Source organism: Melanotaenia boesemani, chromosome 12, assembly GCF_017639745.1.
Source record: "Melanotaenia boesemani isolate fMelBoe1 chromosome 12, fMelBoe1.pri, whole genome shotgun sequence".
Classification (NCBI taxonomy): domain Eukaryota; kingdom Metazoa; phylum Chordata; class Actinopteri; order Atheriniformes; family Melanotaeniidae; genus Melanotaenia; species Melanotaenia boesemani.
In genome coordinates, this window is record NC_055693.1 from 29,832,437 (window position 1) to 29,855,073 (window position 22,637).

Genomic DNA, 22,637 nt, shown 5'->3' on the forward strand with positions numbered 1-22,637 from the left:
TTGTCTTTTTTGTTTGTTGTTTTTTAGAAGTTACACTAAGGGATGAAAATGATATTTTTGATAAAGCTTGAGAAGTAAATCAATGGTAAATGGTGATAAATGATGGTAAATGATGTTCATTAATTAGTTTATAAATTTTGGTATGTGCTATTATATATGTTGTTAATGTGATGTGTACATAAAGACTTATTGCTTGTTTAAGGTTGTTTGCTTTTCATCCAGTGGGACTGAAAATTGACCACTTCCTGTGACATGGTTGCTCACTTCCTGTGGCGTAACTTTCGCTGTTCCCCAATTCGCATAGTGTAACTCATGAAAAAAAAAAAAGTGGTGTAACTTCAATTGCTGCTTTTGAGTTGTGTTGTGGCTTGTTTTTTTCTTTTCTTTTCTGTTTCTTTTTTTGTTTTGTATTGCTGTGAAATAAATTCCAGATTGTAACGTGATTCTTTTTTTTTTTTTTTTTTTACATTTTGTGGTCACAGATTAGTTTCCGCTTATACTTAAAAAACAACTCAGTTTTAGAATTGCACACAGACAAACACAACCAAAAACAAAACACATAGTATACTGCAGGTCTTTCTATTAGAATGGCTGCAGCATGAGAAATATCTATGACTAACAGACAGTGACAGGCAGAAACACTACAGAAATAGGAAGGAATAAATAAATAAAGTGACCCAATAAGATAAGACTAATGTTTGCAAGTGTCAGTATTGACCTGGCTAGTAATTGCAAATGTGGAGTCATTGAATCAACAATACATAATGAGTCAAATACAATCTCTTGGCAGAAAAATGCAATCATTCAATTTCAGAGTTTATTAGTGCTCATTCTGTTTGCTTATGGTGACACTATAGCATAAAAATTGCAATGGCATGGAAATTTTTATGTAATTAAAAAATTGTTGCTAGATTTATATATCATGAATGTTAGTTGCTTTTAGATGTGATATATTGAACTCTATGAGCTACTAAGCAGGGCAGAATAAAGTTACAAGGCAGGGAAATTGAAAAGTCAGTTCTGTGTTTCTTTTATGCCACTGGTCATATTTGGTGATCATATCATTATTACAGAGTACAAAACAGAACATACATGATATGCTGTGCTGACATGTCACCTAGAATATCAAGAGACCCATTTCAGTTGTTTGCCATCTCCTACCCCCAATACCCCTGGGGCTATCGTACTCTGTGGCACTCATGTCTTCTGCCCAAGCAATGGTCAAAGAAGAATGAAATAGCCAGATCGACTTCAACACTTGCCTAAATTTGGGTGTATTAACCGGTCACATGGCCAATGTGATGTCACAAGTTGTGATTCATCACCCACATTAATTCATCTCTTGACCAATGTCTTGCCAGCTTGGCAATGTCGGAGTGATCGGAGGATGTAATTTTTCTTTTTAATCTTTTCTTAAGAGTTGAGGTGGTGGTCATCACATTGGAGCTCATTAAAAAGGTAAATCCTTTCGGAGTTATTATAGATTAGTGTTATTGATTGTATATACTGGTTTTGAATTGGCTAAATTTCTGTCATGATGGTTGCCTGGTCCTAAACATTTCAGTCTGGGCCCTCTCTGCTCTCTCTGATTATTAGCAGGGTGACATCTTCAAAAGAACAATTAGTTCACACATAAATGTAACGGATTTTGTGAATGACCCCAAATGGATGAGATGTCTCTTTTTCTTAAGTTAATTCATGGGTGTCAAAATGAATGGATTGAGGACTAACAACAGAAATCATGAGCTTTGTGTGTCCACTCAGTTCCTAATCCTTCCTTCCTAGTATCAGCTATTTTAGTTTAGTTAGCAAGAAAAATGAAATTAAGTTGCTTATATTTGAATTATAGAGGCAGCTATATGTGTTATGGTATGTTAGCCTTTTCCTGTAAATGTGTGGTGAATGACTGACATGTAAACTTTGAAAGACAGCATTACGTGTCCAGACATTTAGGTTATGATGCCAAAGAAAAACTGTAGAAGGTGACGGCAGCTTGTTTTGCAATTAGCAGCATCTTAATAATGAGCTGAGCTAGTAGTGGGTAGGTATGTTTTTCAATAATTATCTACAACACATCGAAAGCCACAGGGTCTTTTTATTGCAATTTCTGGTCAGATAGGAGAAATGGAAAATTGTCTGTGACGATTGCCTGTTAGCATACCCGCATCAGTGAACTGTGTTAGCTCTGTAAGCTAATGCTAGGTGGCAGAGGAACAATGCAAGGGGGCATCAGCTTGTTAGGCTAAAATCTTAACTGGGCCGACTGATTGGAGATGACAGGCTACAGTCTGCTTCTGGGGCAAATTGGGGTAGGGGGGTTGGTAGAGGTGCAGTAGCAAAACACTCCTACACATGTAACCACGGAAATGGATTTTTCTTGTTTTTAGATAACATTATTTAAAGTACACACTGATTTACATTGATGAAGGAGACACCTTGAGAGGTCATCTGGTTTAAATGATTTGCTTATTTTGCACTATATATATATATATATACACGTATAAAATTAAAATTTTTCTTATTTGTTCATCTTCCATTGTTCCATTGCTACAAGGGTAGGCATTATATATATATATATATATATATATATAAACGTATATTTAAATATTTTAATTTTTCTGATATGTTCATCTTCCATTGTTAAAATGGTAGGCATTATAAAAGCTTTTGCTTCTTCCTACACCCCTTTTGGTTTATTTGGTTTATTTACTTTTTATTAGTTTGTATTGGCCACCATTGGAGGAACCAGTTAACTAACCAATAAAAAATAATTAAGTATTTATACTAAAGTTAAATTAAAGAAAGCAATGTTTTAAAAGAAGTCAAATAATTAAGTTGTTTATGTCCACCTATGTGCAGTCTGTTATATGATCTTAGAATGTGCATACCTTTTGAAATATCCTAAACTGTGCAACACTGCTAAGAAAGCAGCATGATGAAGACCAAGAAGCTCTACAAAGAGGTCACGACCATGGTCTGTAGAAATATATGCTGTCAATCAAAAGTTTGGACCCGGTCGGGCTCAGCCCAAGAGGGTGACATGCCCCCCCCTCCCTCTCTTCCTCCAGACTCTGGGACCTTGATTTCCAAAGGACATGCAAAATTTCCGTTCATCAGAGAACATAACTTCGGACCACTCAACAGCAGTCCAGTCCTTTTTGTCTTTAGCCCAGACAAGAAGCTTCTGACGCTGTGTCTTGTTCAAAAATGGCTTGACAAGGAATGTGACAGCTGAAACCCATATCTTGCATACGTTTGTGCATGGTGGTTACTGAAGCGCTGAGCTGCAGTCCACTCTTTGTGAATCTCCCCCACATTTTTGAATGAGTTTTATTTCACAATCCTCTCCAGGGTGCGGTTATCCCTATTGTTTGTACACTTTTTTCTACCACATGTTTTCCTTCCCTTCGTCTCTCTATTAATGTGCTTGGACACAGAGCTTTGTGAACAGCCAGCCTCTTTGGCATTGACCTTTTGTGTCTTGCCCTCCTTGTGCAAGGTGTCAATGGTCGTCTTTTGGACAACTGTCAGGCCAGCAGTCTTCTCCATGATTGTGTAGCCAACAGAACTAGACTGAGAGACCAGTTAAAGGCCTTTGCAGGTGTTTTGAGTTAATTAGCTGATTAGAGTGTGGCACCAGGTGTCTTCAATACTGAACCTTTCCACAATATTCTAATTTTCTGAGATACTCAATTTGGGTGTCTCAGAAATGGTCCTCAGCCAGAAAAGGGTGGAGTGTTTTCTTCAGGTTGGGAATGAGGTCCTGCCCCAAGCTAAAGAGTTCAAGTATCTCCAGATCTTGTTCATGAGTGAAGGAAGGATGGAGCGGGACATCAACAGGTGGATCGGTGCAGCGTCTCCAGTGATGTGGACTTTGCATCAGTCTGTCGTGGTGAAGAAGGAGCTACTATGTTCCTACCCTCACCTATGGTCACGAGCCCTGGGTAGTGACTGAAAGAACGTGATCGCGAATAGAAGCAGCTGAAATGAATTTTCTCTGCATGGTGGCCGGGCTTTCTGTTAGAGATAAGTTGAGAAGCTTGTTCAGTCAGGAGGGGCTCAGAGTAGAGTCACTGCTCCTTTGTATCGAAAGAAGCCAAATGAGGTGGCTCGGGCATCTGTTCAGGAAGCCTCCTGGACAACTCCCTAGGACATGCTGGAGGGATGTAGATCTTTCTGCTGGCCTGGGAGTGCCTTGGGATCCCCCCAGATGAGCTGGAAAATGTGGCAGGAGAAAGGGAAATCTGGGCTTCCCTGCTTAGGAAGCTGCTCCTGTGACCCACCCCAGATAAGTCGTAGAAAATGGATGGATGGATGGATGGATGGATGGATGGCCCAGAGAAAAAATGGGGAAAAAAAATCACGTAAACTGTGTTTCTACATTGGCCGTGGCTGGTGAGTTCATCTGTATTACTATGCTTGCTCCCACGTGGCCCTGTACAGGATAAAGCAGCTGTAGCTAATGGATGAATGGATGGCGGATAAATTTTACTGATTAATCCATTTTGTGTTGCATAATTGTTATTGCTTGAGCTTATACTGGAACAATCTTCAAGAACTTGCAGACTGCATTTGACTTTTCTGTGTATTTTCTGTGCCTGAGTTTTTATTGTGAAACAAAGAGAGGGTGAAATAAGCTTGCACACTAGACAGGCTTATTTTGGTGCCATATTCTAACTGTGACATCCATCCATCCATCCATCCATCCATCCATTCATCAATCCATCCATCATCCATCCATCCATCCATCCATCCATCCATCTGCCCACCCCCCCGTCCGCCCGTAAGAAGTTACTGGAGGATACAAATATATATGTGAACATGGTAATGGAAAACCTGCCAGCAAGCACTTCCTACCAGGAGCACCTGAGGCAGGAGTTGAAGAGGGACAGCGTGTGTGCACATGTGACACAGCTCTGTGGGGAAAGATGGCCTACACACTGCAACAAACTGGGTTGAGAAATTATGCGCTCACCAGTTTTCATGAAGGTCACCAAGGAGCAGTTAAATGTAGGGAGCATGCACGATAGTCAGTGTGTTAGCCTGGGCTGAGCCAGCAGCTGAATGAACAAGTCCTCAACTGCTGGACATGCAGTAGAGAGACAATAACACACAGAGCCGCTAATGCCTTCACAATATCTTGGCAGATTACGGCAAGGGTTGTGAATAGATTTGTTTGTGCTGGGAGACAGAATCTACTTGCTAGCAGTGGATCATTTATGAAGATTTGTGGAGATTGCTCTGCTCACACCATCAAAATCAACATATGTAATCCACCACTTAAAACAGGTTTTTTTTTTTTTTTTTTTTTAACTTGTCCTGTCCAGCATTGTAGCAAACAGAATTATGGTCTGGCTGCTGTGTTGTGCCAAACAAATTTGTTTTGCCAAGGGGACCTTTATGGGCATAAGGCTCCTCTTGACAATCAAATCTTTTATTTCTATATTTATTTAAATATATTGTTTTATCTTATTTATTTGTATTCATAGAATGTATGTAATCTTGCTGGACTTGACCAGAGGGGAAAGCAAAAAAAGAACAGAAGTAAAATATATGTTTGCATGTCAAAATATTCCTGAGCAGTTAGTGACAGACAACAGAGCTCCATTTTCTGGGGCTACCTTTGCTGCATTTGCACATCATGTCTTTCACCATGTCACCAGCATCCCAAAATATCCCCAAAGTAACAATGAAGCTGAATGTGGAGTTAAGAGCCCAAACGAGACAGCGAGATCTTCTGAGAAGCCGCTGATCCCTATCTCGCATTGTTTGCATATAAAACCACCCCACTGTACAATGGATACAGCTTGGCTCAACTTTTTAGGGGGACAAGGTTTCGCACCACTGTGCCTGCACTTCCAGCCCTGCTAAATTCTACTCTTCCTGACATGGACACTGTTGCTCAAAAAGAAAAGGAGAAGAAGATGAGACATGCACAGCAGTACAATCTGCGTCATCAAGCACAGGATCTCGACCAGTTTACTCCAGGACAAGACATCTGGATAAAAAAATCAAGGTGCAAGCAGAGCTGTGATCAGCAGCTATACAGCACCACTTTCATACATTGTAGATGGACCACATGGGACTGTAGGAAGGGAATCAACGTCACCTTGTAGCCATGAAGTCCCTGCCAAAGCAGAGTGAGAGCAGTGTAGCAGAGCAACTCTCAGAGTTCAGAAAAGCTCTCAACAGACTCACCTATACAGGAATCTCCAGAACTGAAGACTGGCAGCTTCTGAGAATGGGGTTTGGGACAGCTGTCGTAAGACCAACCAGGTTGGACTTGTAGATTAGATAAAATGGTCTTGTGAGAATATTTTAGTTTAAAAACAAGTATGATTTCACATGCATGTTTGTGCTAAACTTTAGAGCAGTGGTTCCCAACATATTTTCTTTGAGGACCCCTTACATGCAAATACTAAAAATCCATGGACCCCCTGCCCTACCCCGTGCTAAAACCATGCTTGATTTTATGCTTTCAAATGTGAGATTCTCCCCATAAATAATGTATTCTGGCTGGGTCCTGTTTTTTGATAAAGCCAAAGTTAAATTAACAACATATATCCTTACTGTTTTTTTCTTATACAAATGGGACAATGTGTGGACATTAATCACAAATATTTGAATGTTCAAAGCCTTGGTGACCCCCTGTTTTCTTTGGGTAATATTGATTGTTATTTTCTCTCAGGCTAAAAGTGTTTAGACTTTTCAAACATGAGGCAGAATGGTCTTCAAAGTCTGTCTCCCCACTGATTCAAGAAAGGGGAGATGTGATGTTATGGTATTGTTTTATGTGTATGAGTTAAAGAACTACATAAATCTATAGTGATGATTTATGTTATATGATGTAGGTATCCAACATGAGAAGCCCAAATGAGATGTATAGATGTGTTAATGTGTTCATGGCGGAATAAAGACTCTTGCAAGAGAATAGTCGGACTCACTTGCATTATAAGATTACACAACATCCATCCATCCATCCATCCATCTAGGACAAAGTCCATACGAAATAACCGGGAAACACCAGATAAATATCTGTCACTGCCATCAGGTAATGTTATTTAATTTGCCAGTAGGTAGATATCAGTTCTGGATTAGCAAAGTGTCAAAGTGATCATATTTATGCATTTTAGAGTTACCGATGAGCTCTTATCAATGTTCCTACAGTCTTTCAGCTTCAGCACTAGAGAAACTGGTTTCATCTGGCTGCTGTGCTCCTATCAAAGTTGCTGCATTGAATTAAAAACCAAGTTTTATATTCAAGCAATTATGTTGAAAGAGAAACATCCATACATTGATCTAACTTGTATACCCACTTATAGGGATGCTAGACTGTTATCTTTCTACACTTTGAAATAGCTGAAGCATGTGGAAGACAGCTACAATGTGAGCTTAGATTGCATGTTGTGCATACTGACAGTATGTCTGATATGTGCTCTGCCAGCCCATTAAGATATATTTTTTTTAAAAAGAGAAGTCTGAAATTGCACCCTGACAGAAACAGGTACCCAATAAAGAATTTAAAATATACAGTTACAATCTAAAATGAGTTTCAACATAAGCAGCACAGATTGTTTTTTGCAGAAACAAGGAAACCGTGCAGAAACTGTTTTTTTTTAGGTTTCTTGCATAGCAAGGAGCAGCAGCTGATAATGACAATTTTGCTATAAAGAAAATTACAGGTGGGCAGATGAAAAGATTCAACCCACAAAAGTCAGTTCGCAGAAAAGGGTCCCATTTGCTTTTCACCACAATCTAAGGTGCAGGAAGGCTGAGAGATAATGTTTCGGAAAGGCTGACATTAATGTGTTTACTCCAGACAGCACATACATGTATGAAAAGAGTTACCTTATCGGTAGGCTTGTTAACACTTGGCTTCTACGGATCCATCTGTCTGCCACCTTTTAACTAAAACATTGTGATCTTTAGACCTGCATCAAGCTGGAAACAGTTGCTCTTTATGCCGTAGTCTGGGTGCTAATAACTGGGCATCACCTAACACGACATGCATTCAGTCAGGTATGTTGTTTGCAGCTTGTGTCCTGACAACAAGTTGGTTACTCTTTAATAACCAAATAATGTAGAAATATACTTGAGGGACTTCAAAGATTTGGCAGGACACAGTTGGCATGGCAGCTTAATTATTCATTTCAGTCCTCCACAGCAGACAAAAGGCTCTTCTTTTTGGAAATATGAATAAATAGATAAACAAATACGTATATTTTTTTCCTGGAGACATCAAATGTAAAATTATGAAAGTAGTGTCACCAGTCTGTGCCAGAGTTTAGATCTTTTTTAGAAAAGGTGTTTTAACACTTTGCTGTTTGCCTGCAATTCCATGTGCACAAGCAAACAGTATGGACACTTTTTCTCTTTCTTTATCTTTTTATATTTACAAAACTGACCTTATTCTTCCTTGATGGTGTTGCTTGATGGATAAAAAATTTGCATCCACACTGCCTTCAACTTTTCCAAAGTACATACATTAACCTGTATTTTGGAGGTCGCCCATCACTACCCGGCTCATCTCTGCTCATCTCATTATAAAATCTGTCCTTGTCTCAAAGCAGCTAACATGATTGCCTCTGACACTGCAATCCCTGAGCCAACATGTCTATGTGAGGCCTATGTGGAAAATAAATGGTTTAAAAGACTAATATGGGACTGTTCACTTGTTTCCTGTTGGTCCAGAGGTAACTGATCCCAATAACTGCATTTACATTATCGTAATAAAGTGAGGAAGTGCGAGGGATTGATGCCAGTAGCTTCTTCACTTTTACTTTTAGGGTTTAATTGGAATTCAACAGGGGCTCCCATGAAAGTATTGATCAGGGCTTTAGGCTAAATTACCCTTCAACCAGAAATACCTAAGTCTTTCTTTCATAAGAATGAAAGTAATCCAAAGGAAACTCCAAAAAAAGGCTTACTGTAAAAAAAAAACTCATAAAAGACTAATTTTATGGTTATTATAATTTATGCACCAGCCAATTTAATTTAAGAAGAGCTTAGAATATATTTACCAGTTCAATCTGCTCAATCTCCTCATTGCATTTCATGACTCTTTTTTGTTGAATTGGTGTTAAGCTTTGCAGAAAAATCTTTATTCTTTTATCTCTTTGTTGATTTCCAGAAATGGAAAGCAATATCTGTTTCCTACTCTATTATATATTAGGTTGTTGGTACTTATGGTATTCTACCTGATATCCAGATGTTATCACAACTTTCTTTACTCTAGCTGCTGAATTACCAAAGTAGCAGGTGAGATGACTTTTTCATTTATACCGACTACTACAGACATGTATTAGGGCAATGCTCCTGAGAGTCTAGAATATGAAATGCAAACAGGTTTTGGCTCAGGGATTCAAGCCTGTGCTAGCTTAAAAATAGGCTCAACTTTTACCAGCCCAACATTGTTCTTGAATACATTGTTTATGCTAGTGTACAATGGTTCTGACTGGGCATTTCATCTGGGGTCCATTGGAGCCAACCACATCAGCAAACCCAGGCAGACTTCCTGCTTAGATTCTGGTTGGATCACTAATGTGAAATAAATTAATGGTTTAGCAAATGAATAGTATCCATTACCCATTGTGGGCAATAACAAGTGAGACTATATGGAACCCATTTATTAGCCACATAGGCCTCATTTAAACCATCACTACAAACAAGGGAAAATAAGTGAAAAGGCAGTTCCTACTACCCTGTTAAGTTCAAGAGCAAAATTGGGCTTTGCCTCTTTAACTTAAACAATATAGGCTAAAGCTGTCCAAAGCAGGTCCTTAAGGGCATCTGGTGTTTTTAGATGTTTCCTGCTACAGCACACCTAAATCAGATGGGTCAACATGCTTGGTCAGCACTTGACAACAAGCTCTGGAGGAGAGCCATTTCATTTGAATCAGGTGTGTTGAAGACATCTAAAACCTGCAGGACAGCAGCCCTCATGGACCTGAGTTAGACACCCCTGATGTAGGTTTCAAATATGATTGTAAGAGATAACAGCATTTCACTTTCAGTTAATTTCAGCTTTATTTAGTGGCAGTTCACAACAAAGTCATCAAACATAATCAGTTCAAGCCAATTAATTGCGATCTAATTAAATCCATTTAAAATAAGTCTGTATAAATTTGGTTTATAATCACTGTGTTCTTACACGCAACTTCATTTAAAAAATGCTAAGCAACATTTTATCTAAAAAATTCCTCATATGATTATTTGCTATTAACACCAGATGCAATACAAGCACATTCACACTGACCCGTTTGGTCCACTTGTTCAGGCGGTTTACGTTAAGCGCAGTGTGAAAGCAGACAAAATAAAGAAAGGTGCAATTTTTTTTCTGAATTTCTCACCCAATCACCTGTCTCCACTGGACTATCAAGGTGTGTATTCACTCTTAGGAAACATAAAACCAAAAAAAGTAAAAAAATAAACAAATAAAAAAAATCTCGAGCTGGTGTCCAGTCATGTTCATCAATACATAAGTTTAATTTTAATACTAATTTGATCTAATGTCAGCGTTATAGGTTGTTTGCATGTAAGCAGCAACAACAATTGTAAAATATAATATTTTCTTTTCTATTCTATTCTATTCTATTCTATTCTATTCGGAGGGTCAGTTCAGACAGTGAGGTCAAATGGGCTGTCGCCAGGGAAACAACAATCCATGTCTGTCCACATCCTTGACTTTGACCCATTTTACCTCCTTAACCAATGTTTCTGGCAAGAATATTCCCTTTTTTGTATGTTTAAGACCAAAACAACAGTAGCCTAGACAAAGTTTTGCTTGGAATTAAAACCTGTAGCTAAATGAGTCTCTACTGATAGCAAAGAGAGAATGAAGAGAGTTCCCTGCAGCAGCAGGTTAACATGGTGGCTGATTGTATAAGGTAGTATGAGCAGCTGTGTAGACCTGAAATTAAAATTTGGACCATGTTCAGTTTGTGGAATGACAAAAACCAAAGGATTACAGAACACATTGTGCCCAAAGGATAGTAGCACATGAGAATTTTGAAGATTAAAATTCAGTGAGTCTCTGCATCACATGGAGCTATTGGACTAAAGTCAGTCCCAACTTTGGAAACATCTAGAAACTCTTTCTTCATTGTGTCTTTTTGGATTTTTCTTTAATAAGCTTCTTGTAATATAGACCTTTTAAGATACAACACATTTCTTTTAGCTTATGTAACACAAAAAGCTGCTTTAACATTTTGGCGCAGTCATCCAAGAATACAGCGAACTGTTTGCCTTTGGCTTCATGGCAAAGGCAGAGGAGAGCAAAGTAACTTGACTGTGATGAGGGCACATCAACTCTACAACTAGAGATATTCTTGCTCAGGAGTTAAATAGACATATTCATTTTATGTAGTTTTATAACCAACATATAATTTTTCATGATAAATGGCTTGAATTTGTGGTCAGTGTCTTGCTTTGTAATATATTTCTCACATTAAGCTTGTACTCTATGTTGTCATCCATGGTCTAAGTGTCACGTTCTCCATTTTAATTTAAAGAAAGTGTCGCACATCTATGCTGTCCTGCTATTATGTATCTGATGCATCTATTGCTATTTGGCCTACACCCTGCCCACAAGGTCACGGTGCAGTGGAAACACAACAGATATAAGGGTTTATGGAATCAAACAGCACCTAATGGTCCAGAGTTAGATGCCTTGGTGGAAACGGGGCTTAAGATGATAACAACGTGACTGTGCCAGTTCTATAGTATATTGCTTAAAGTTTAGCTTGATGCTAAAGCAAATACTAAGGTTCCTTGCAACAGGCTTCATGTGGTCTATTTAATGCTCAGCAGATGGCAGAATGTATCATCGCAATCTGAATTATGTGTGCACACAGTGTCATCATGTTTTTTAAAAATTTTTTTAATTTTATTTTTCTGATGTTGGTTTTGATAGGTGATTGGCTGGCTGGAATTCCACCATACTCCGTTTCCTTCTGAGGACATCCTGTTGTAGGACCACACTTACTTCACTTTGAATGGAGACCACCAAAGTCCAGTCAGAGGGTGGCCTTAATGTCACCCTCACCATACGACTCCTAATGCATGGAAAGGTAAGTAGCCGAATAATATTATAGGTACAGTGAAAAGTGAGAGAAACAGAGGGATATAGTTTCTTCAAAGCCGGGGTCGTCAATGTTATTAGGGACATTATTAATAAGCAGGTAGGCAAATAGAAACTTTTTGTTACCCTTTTTGTTATGTCTTGAATATCAATCACACATACGAATTTGCTATTTACAGAGTTAATAATTGATTCAATTAATATTTTCAGGGTTTCAGCAGGCAGTGAGGCAAGGGGACCATGGCTTTTTAGTATTTGCACGAAGGGGGTCCCCAAATAAAATAGGTTGGGAACTACTGATCTACACAACATAATCATTAAATAATAAAGTGTCTTCTGCCAGAGGCTACTTCGTATCCTCTGCCACAGGAGACTGGTTCAAAAACTCATTCCTGCATGCAAGAACAGCTTTACACAGTGAGCCTTTTCACATCATTTTTCTGCCTTATTGGTGGAAAACACATACACACATAATACACAGAGGCGTCTCAGTGCCACATTAATTAGTGCTCACATAAAACAAGCTGACATCACGGAATCAGTCAAGTAATAACAGCATTGAAGGTAACGGCGGCATGATGCTTGACCCCTGCAGTCCCTTACGCCTACACTGTGATTCTTGGCTGTCCCACATGAAAGAAGACCAATGTGAAAGAATGACAGGGAAGTTTTTAATTCAGGCAAAAAACAAAAGTCCTATAGGGCAAGACGTTCAGAGATCACTGCTGTCACAGTTTTAAAACCAAAGATGGCTGATCCATGATGTCATCCTGTAGAGTAACTGCTACTATGACCTTTGTCTACAAACGAACCAAAACGGGACGTTGCATGAAGTGATGTGTTAAGATAAGATAAGCTTTATTAATCCCCTAAAGGGGAAATTTCTTTGCAACCATACATGTCATACATTTACAATGAGGAAAAACATGATAAAAACCTTGAATATGTAAATATACTAAAAACATGGTTCAGCAAAAAAAAAAAAAAAAAACTACAGCTGTTCATTAAAAAATCTGTCAGCTGCAGGAACAGAAGACCTTCTGTAGCTTTCAGCAGAACACGGAGGCACGATGTTCACTAAAAGAGCTCTGAAGACTATTAAAAACATCAAGTAGCGGATGGTTTTCAAAGAATTGAATTGTTCTCAATTTGGACCCAGTTCTAATGTAGATGCCTTTATATAAAAACCCCCAAAACCTCAGAGTATAGCTTGAACCCAGGAGTTAAAAATAACTTGTGGAATTTAAACAAATTAAGCAAAATTGCTTGAGTTGCAGCAGCACGGGCCTTGTCTGCACATTATTTGTATTATGGAGAAAACAGCATCCACTTTCATCCTTGAAGGTCTATTTTATGTCATTGTATCTCTGACGGGATGCTGGCCACCTGTCCAGTCTCACCATAGCAATAAGTTCTACCTCATGTGCCACATCCACCCAGAACAAAACACAAGAGAAACTCTGATAGTTGTGGAGCTCATGTAATACTTTGTACTAATTTAAACTTTAGACTCTATAAGTGCACTCTTCCTGTTGGTGATGAAAAATAAAGTACCAATTTTCACATTAGGAGCAGATATAAAAGATGTTTTTCACACCCCTACCATTCTGCTCTCCTATAAAACATAATTATATGGTTGTAGAGATAAACTTTGGAGGTTTTAACATGTAGACTCCATTTCCACAATGAAAGCCCTCTTCTGCTGTTTCTCTATTGTTGATTCAGTTCAGCATGTTTGTCTGCCTGTGGTGTTTTTCAAATTTCCCCTGGTGAAAGAATGTAACTGCCACCGATTTGCCAATAATTTACTTCAGGCTCTTACAGCCATGTTAAAACGGTACCCCTGAGAAAATGCTTTCAAAAGAAGAAGAAAAAAGCACTTTTTCAACTGCTGGTTGAATTCAAAGAGAACTAAAAACTGTATGATGATCATGTGGAAATGTACTCAACGGTACTCAGAGGCAACTGTTTTCCCATTAAGTGGTACATGTCAATGTGTGTTTTGCACAAATCTTTACATTGTTTAATCATTCTGTGATTAATTAAATTTCAAGATATTTGAGGGGCTTTAAACGTGTACATTCCACATTTTTCTTCTTCTGTGACAAAATTGCGACAGATCCCTCCTGGCCTTTGTGTGTTTTATTTCTTTTTATCAAACAGATTTATTTTATTTATCTTTTTGTTCTATCTTTTTATTCCAAGTTTTTTCTTGTGATTATTTTTATTTACTTTGTTTTCAAATAACAATTAAGAAATTCAGACATTGAGGTGTTAAGCACAAACGACATTTCAATGGTAAATGGTCTGTATTTATATAGCGCTTTACTGTACCTGGAATGATACCCAAAGCGCTTTACATTATACATCACATTCACCCATTCACACACACATTCACACACTGATGGCGGAAGGCGGAAGGCGCTCGACCACGACCCATCAGGAGCAATTAGGGGTTCGGTGTCTTGCCCAAGGACACCTCGACATGAACTCGACTTGGCTGAGGACCGAACCGGCAACCCTTGGGTTACAAGACGACCGCTCTACCTTGCTGAGCCACGCCGCCCCATGTCCAATGAAGACTGGACTTTAAATAAGAGAGGCAGTTAACCTACATTTGTTCATTTTTAAGACATTCCTTGGTGGATTTCCTAATGTGCCCAGACTTCTTCCAGGTTTCACTTCAATTTTTGGACAGATGGTCTCACTTTATCTTCAATGCTCTTTGATATGATGCAAAATTGATATTCAGCAGCCCACTTCTTGAGGCAGAAAAGCTTCCCCTAAACTGCTTCCGTCATCCATGACCACATTTCCTTAAAAGATGTCTGTAGTCTGCATAAAACAGATCTACGTTCACTGTGGCTGAATAACTCTGATCTGTATTAATTTATTTCCAGGCCCCTTCCATGCAGGTGATTTTATTTTTATATTGCAAAATTCAAAACAAAAGCAGTCTCAGGGTATAAACATTATCCATATAAGACCATTTCACTCTGAACAAGCACTTGGTGAATGGGGGTGGGGAGGTGGAAGTCCTCGCTTTTAAAGGAAAAAAAAATCCTTGAGCAGAACTAAACTCAGTGAGGGACGTGGTCTGATTGAGGGAAGTGGAAAAGAAGAGAAAAGACACATTTAAATAAAACACAAAAAACTGAGAGAAAGAACAACAAACTACTGAACAGCGAGGTTAGGATAACTACCTGCAGAGAGATGCAAGGAGGAAAAAAGACGAGAGCAAACAAACTCTGGGAAAAAACATATGCAGAGTTAATGACATAATAGTGCAAAGACAAGGCAGACAAGGAAAGATCTCTACAGCATAATAGCATGTCGTCCAGCCTTTGTTTTCGTCAAGAGTAGTATAATCTAAGGCTGAATAAAAGGACATTTTCTATCCTAAAAGTGCACAAGTTTCTTCATCTTCATTTCAAACTGAAAACTGGTTCCACAAAGTAGTCCTGATTGATGTTTCCCAACATTTTTTTAGAAACACAAGGAACAATAAGGTAGCCTTTGTTAGGAAATCTTACTACATCACGGGTGCATGAAAACTTCTTTTATCTGGTGTACTGAACAAATTTAACTGGATGTCTAGCAATGGAAATTTATGCAGTGTTTCTTCATAGCTTCTCTTTTCTTACGCAACTTTGTCGGAAGATGCATCCTGTGATCATGAAAAATATGTTAATCTGTTTAATCAAGGGTCAAATTATTGGGATCAAGCAAAGAAAGCATCTAAGGTGATGCTGAAACTACGTAAATTTGGTTGAGAACTGTCCAGAACATGATTAAAAACTGGAAAGATAGTGGGAAACCACCATCTTTGACGAAGAAATGTGGTTGGAAAAAATCTTTAATGATCTTGATCAGTGATCACTTAAATTTTTTGGGAAATTAAATAAAAAAACAACAGTAAAATTCAAAGCTATGTTTAATAGTAAAGGCAAGAACATTTCCTCATGCACAATGTGAACGGAACTCAAGGGGCTGAGATTGAACAGTTGTGCAGCTTTAAAAAAAAAAACACTAATCATTGAGGGTAACTGGAGAAAAAGCTTTCAATTTGCTAGGGAGCATAAAGATTGGACTCTGGAGCAATGGAAGAAGGTCGTGTTATTTGATAAATCCAGATTTACCTTGTTCCAGAGTGATCGGTGCTTTAGGGTAAGAAAAGAGGCAGACGTAGCGATTCAGCCTACATGCCTGGTGCTTACTTTACAAGTCTGTGAGGGCAGTGCTATAATATGGGGTTGCTGCTCTTGGTCTGGCTCTTTGTCTATGTTCAGCAACATTATGTGTCTAAAGAATGATGTCAGCTGACTATCTGAATATACTGAATGAGCAGGTTATTCCATCAATGGATTTCTCCTTCCCTGATAGCGTGGCTATATTCTAAGATGACAGTTCCCGGATTCATTGGGCTCAAATTGAGTTCAAATAATTTTTACACGTGTGGATAGAGAAGATGCAAGACGAATTGGTCATTGTTATGGGCTCGCCACGATGACCAAATCTGCTAAATTTCTGTTGTGCAACATTAATGCTTCATTTGTTTCGGAACAAATCAACCAATAAGCTGGGCATTATGAAAATATGTTTCCTTGGTGACAAAAACAAGTGAGAGAAGAAAAATATGAACTCCCGGTTAGGCATTTTAGGCAGCCTGGGAGTAAGGCAAGGGAAATTTATTGTATAGCCCCTTTTTATACACATAGCAACCTAACTTATGCGTTACTCATGTAACGCTTTGACTAGAATGTATTATGTAAGTTAAGTAAGAGACAAAAATAGTTTCTGGACTAGGTGAACTGTATATAAATAAACATTTTTTGTTGAGGTAAGAACCTGGCCATATGAAATAAGAGGCCTGCAGCTGTGACATCATAATGTATCCAACCCTTGCATTTGGTGAGGAGAGATCAGGGAGTTTTAATGCTTGTAGTAACATATTGGTGCCTTTCCTCCATTGTGCTATACCAAGATCATGAAAAGCAATTACATGCATATGGAAATGTGGCCCTGAATGCAGCTTTGCATATTCTTGGAATGCCCTGCACAGTTTCCACCTTGTTCAAGGGGGGAAAAAAAGAGTAAGTTGTCTGTTAAACAGTTTTTTGTTTTTGTTTTTTTTTTTCATTTCAGGAGGTTGGAAGTATAATTGGTAAGGTACGTGTTTTATTATTGCACTTACAGGCATGCACAATACACTAGGTTTTAGATATTTTTATTGTCTAACTACTGGTTTGCTATTTTTACAGAAAGGAGAAACAGTAAAAAAGATGCGAGAAGAGGTGAGTTTGATTTTGAATTGATAAAATGTTAACTAAGTTGAAAATACATGAGTACAGTGTGAAGTACAGAGAGTGCAGAACTAGTCAAGCCATTGTAAATTTGTACTCATTATATTGATACCCTCAGTATCACAACTTGAAAAAGATGTGAGGTTAAGGTAGTAGGACTGAACAAAAGCCCTTATGTCTATCTACCATCACATTGTGATTGCTAACAACAAACACTGACAACGTCACAAAAACCACCAACAGACTTTTGTTATTGTTGATGTAGCTAGACATTTCATGTATTTTTGGCATCTAAATAAAAGCAACTGTAAATATTAAACAGAAATATCATAATAAATGTTTTACTTATAAGTCATAAGATGATCTGAACTAATTGTTGAATATTTCGAAGGACTCCAAGGTGCACTATCAGTATTGATGTGCTTGATAACCACTAGCCAGTTATTACATCTTTCTGGGCTTTTGTGTCTTTTTGGTAGTTCGAAGAACAATCTCATGTTGTCTGTGGAACAACCATATTTATGGCAGCCAACCACAGCAAAACATTTTGGCATATTTAAAGGAAACTGCAAGAATCTAAGAACTGATGCTACATTAATGGTGTTACAGTTTAGCAACCCTCTGTTTTTACTGGTGAAAGACCCCGATGTGACAAAGTTCACTGATGTTCCAGAGTGTTTGCACCTGCCCTGCACCAGTAAAAAAAATCTTTTAAAAAATTCCTGGATCCAGGCGGTGATCCGGATCACCCCCAAAATCTAATCACTTGTTCCTTACTCCATTTCGGAGATTTTCTACAAATCTTATGAAAATCCGTCCATAACTTTTTGAGCTGTGTTGCTAACAGACTGACAGAGAAACCAACGCTTCCACAAACATAACCTCCAACTGGATGGAGTTAATTAAATTTGAGGAAAGGGAAAATCAGGTTTATTATTTATAGACTATCAACATATTTGAAGATAATTTTTTGAAGATTTACGTTTCAAATGACCTGTTTTAACCCCATTAACAAAACATGTTGCTGCATTTCTTAGAGTGGAGCACGAATCAATATTTCAGAGGGCAACTGTCCGGAAAGGATTGTCACCATCACTGGACCTACAGATACCATCTTCAAGGCTTTTGCTATGATTGCCTACAAATTTGAAGAGGTATGGTAATTCTATGCAGTTGATGGCATTTTTGTATTGTCATATCATACTACTCATACTAATACTTTATCATATTATCATTCTGATATAGAGTGTTATAGTAGTAATAGTAGGAGTAAAACCGTTTCCATTATTTGTTCATAGTAAAGAACTGTCACAGTTTCTTCCGCTTTAAATTAATTCCGGTCGTTCTGCGCATGCTCGTTCCCTTGTCCTGTCGAGATGACAATACTGTACTCTACCTCCCTTCCCCTCCGCAGCTGACCAAAGTGAAGTAGTATGCTGGTGTTGAGATATTTCAAAACTAGAATCGAAATCAAAGCGAAAATGGTTCTTATTATGTGGTCTCCATGTTATAGACAAAACAAAAAGAAGCAGGAATCTGAGTTAGTTTTTTTAGATGTAAATACGTCACATCTGGCCCCTGTCCAATCAGAACCCTTCCCAACCCCCAGATCTAAAGCAGGACTAAATAAAGGTGATTAAATGTGTTTTCCATGTCAACCTCAATTCGGAATGAATATTTCCTTTTGAACGTGTAGAAAACTACTTTAATCCTGAATTATGTAGTTCTGAATAATTACCCCCCCCCAAAAAAAAAACACCATGTAACTGTGGCCTATGTTTTTGAGGCAGTTTTAATTTATTTATCATCTTTAGGGTTTTTATGTTTCTTTTTTCCTGGATTCAAATAGCAAAGTTATACTGAATTAACTCTTGTTTTACAACATATTTTGATAAACATTCAGCAAAATAAAAATCATGAGCAAAAAGCCTTGAAAAACATGACATCAATACTCGTATTCAATTTTGGTAATGCAACACTAACGTTTAAATATACTATACATCCAGTCTGCAAACACTTTAAATATGCAGGAACAGCTCATTTGACTTTCCCAGACTTTACAATACTTTACGCAAAGATTATAGAGATTTAAATAAAAAAGAAGCTGCATGGCAACCAGAGTGAATTTGTCTGAACGTAGATCCTGGATTTATCTGGATCAGCCGTGAGGCCGTCAAATGATGAAATTCTCGATGCTGTTTCCTGTTTTGTAAAATCAGATGAACGCAGGGTTATCTTTTTCTTTTGTACAATAGCTTGTCTTGCTTTGCTGGTTTGAAAATGTCAAAAGTCCCTCCAATGTCATAACCAATCACATTTCTTGGAGAAATGCGATCCAAGCGCGTGATACAGATGCCGTCTCTACTGTATGTCGCGTCCCGTTTATTTGGTTTCACCTGGGTGGCTATGAGTTTCAACTGTTGTCATTAGGATTCTATCATTCGCCTCCCGTGTGTCAAGCCCAAAAATGATAAATATTATGATAAAGTTGTCATATACACAAACAGAAGATGCTAAACTTTTAAAGTTTAGTTCAACTTTTCCTGGTAGATCCTATCAGGCTCAAAAAAGAACAAAAGATGGGGCTGCATGTTTGCAAATATTCAATGTCTTTATTCTCATCCAGTAAGCTAGTTATATCTTCTGTCCATGGGTCTACATACATGGCAGTTGCCATGTTACATGCCACCACTTTTACTACAATGTCTCTGAATGGATAAACAACTGTGTATGAAATAAAAACCCTCTGGGCTGTAAAACTGCAGTAGGTTTGATAGGTGCTAGAGAGCCATTTGGGAGAAGTAACACCTCAAAAGAACCATAGACATGTTACCTGTAGTGCAGTAATCTCTGCACCCAAGGCCACAATTTCTCCCTCAACACAATATGCATTATTATTCAGAGGAAACATCCTATTTAGAAGTAATAAAGATTCCTTAACTTAGCTTTCACTTAACAGCAGTGCAAATTTACAATAAAGTGAATTTGCACCACACTGAAAATTTGGAAGACTCCTCTCGGGGGGTACACCATACACAATTTCAGAGAATTTGCACATACAGTAGTAGTATATCATGATCCTTTCTTGACCTTGTGTTATGTTTATTTTACAATACATCAGACCCTCGCCCTCCATTAATGGTCTCACCCAGGTCTCTTCTGTTAAACGGGTCCATGTTCAGCTGTGCACTGCATGACACAGTGTTGATTAAATTTAGCAATAATATAATGCTGATTAAATGAGATATTTTCATCTATACAGCGGATATGCAGATGAGACATGTATATAACCTAAAAGTGAGGTGAATTTAAATAGTTTTCTCTCTGCTATCCTTTCCGCTGATTTTGCCTTTGATGTCTCATATCTGTTACTCTTTGAATACTGTGACTGGAACGTAAAAGAGGAGACTGATTGCACAGTCAGTGGGGATTTGTGTGAAGTTTTTCAGACCGGTAGATTAGATCCTAACACTCATGCTCAAAATAAGGGCTTTTTTTTAGCAAGCAGAAAAAACCAGAAGAAGCTGAAAAAATTAAGCAAATGCTTTTCAGATCATTTTTACAAACTCTTAGGTTTGTAAACTGATCTGCACAATTAAACATCATGAGTTTTTGGGGTCACATTACTCTTGTAAAATTAAATATGTCTTTTTGTTTTCTAGGACATAATCAATTCCATGAGTAACAGCCCAGCAACCAGCAAGCCCCCTGTCACCTTAAGGCTTGTCGTGCCAGCCAGCCAGTGTGGCTCCCTTATAGGGAAGGGGGGCTCCAAAATCAAAGAAATGAGAGAGGTATATAAAACATTTTTAATGATATCTCATAAATAACAATTCATTTAGAAAAGCTTGTTGTGTTGTTATGCAAGAGAAAGAGAAAATGATTGCTCTCAGCATTTACTGTGCATTGCATATATTTAGATCATTCATAAATAAATGAATATTGACTTCTTACCTTTTCCTGTTTGTTTTTAATTGATTATGCAGTGTGGACATTTAATAATGGAAAGTCTTTCAAATGCTTGCAGCTACAAATAAGCCTTGATTTTACATACATACACACACACACACACACTAAAAAAATTTTTTAACTCTCCCCTGAATATTTTGAACAGAAAATGTGATCCAGGTGTCGTATATATATATATATATATATATATAATCAAACCATTAAAAAACTGGCATCATAAGTTGAGAAAGCGAAGGCAACTTCTTACTTGATCTGGTCATTAGCTCATGGTGATTTGTTAAATGTCTGTATTAGCATGGAGAGGCTAACTACTAGCATCTCTAAGATGGTGACTTACTAGGTGTGTCCCAAATCATGGTCTGCACACTTCGAAGTGTGCAGACTACGTAAGCTACGGAGTGTCCTACATAGTCTGCACACTCTGAAGCTCATTTAACTTTCATGAAATGGGACAGCCTACCTAGTCAACAAGAAATTCCCATAGCAGCAACGTAGGACGTTCAATCTCTTAAACCTCTGAAATGACTAAGTTTAACACTGACTGGGAAATAATGTTAAAAAAAAAAAAAAACACTGACCCTGTCTTGTTTTCCAGCTGGTACATACTTTAACCCTTTTTAAAAATCCACAGATATCAAAGATTACAGAATCTTAATATCACCATTTAACAAACAAGTTTTTAATGTACTTGGTTTTGTCACATTTCCACAAGTGTAGTTTTTTTTTTGTTTGTTTTTTTTAAAGAACACTACTATTCTGAGCTTGGTTGCTCATTCGCCACTTGTGTGCAATGAATTCTGGGAGAAAAGAGGCCACGAAAGATGCATCACCAGCAGCCTTTGTTTGAGGACAAACGAAGTGCAGATTTACAGTATAGGGTGGATTTGGAGGCTCCTGCGAATTGGCAGTGCTAAACACACCACGATGATGTATGTAGCCGATGAATACGCACTTCGAAGTGTGTAGATCCTGAATTGGGACAGACCTACTGGATCTTCCTCTTCCCTGCATTAGCGAAGAGATGTGGCCATCAGCATTTCTAGTTACTAGCAGGCCAAAACTAACTGGATTCGCTGCTGAGTTTGCTTATCTTTTTCTCTTTCATTTAGCAGCAGACTGTGAGCTTAGTAGCTTCAAAGCTTTTCTTTCAAGGACACATTTGATTTCAAGGGAAATTTCAGATTAAAAAGCCCTCAAAACAAGGAAAATATCATAGCTAAATCATGACTACAAGTGACATTAGCATTGATTCTTAGTGTGGTCAAAATTTGTCACCTTTAACACCT

At 38.0% G+C, this 22,637-nt stretch overlaps 1 protein-coding gene across 5 annotated transcripts in view; it reads left to right on the top strand.

Moving 5' to 3' along the window:
* The window catches only part of pcbp3 (poly(rC) binding protein 3), a 108,698-nt gene that overhangs the window by 65,198 nt on the left and 20,863 nt on the right, over positions 1–22,637 (top strand). For all 5 annotated transcript variants that reach the window (XM_042002228.1, XM_042002230.1, XM_042002225.1 and 2 more), the window contains 5 exons: positions 11,912–12,068; positions 17,225–17,248; positions 17,341–17,373; positions 18,420–18,536; positions 21,045–21,176. In XM_042002228.1, the coding sequence (XP_041858162.1) occupies positions 11,994–12,068; positions 17,225–17,248; positions 17,341–17,373; positions 18,420–18,536; positions 21,045–21,176 (381 nt within the window). In that variant the 5' untranslated portion in view covers positions 11,912–11,993. The remainder of the gene's footprint in view (positions 1–11,911; positions 12,069–17,224; positions 17,249–17,340; positions 17,374–18,419; positions 18,537–21,044; positions 21,177–22,637) is intronic.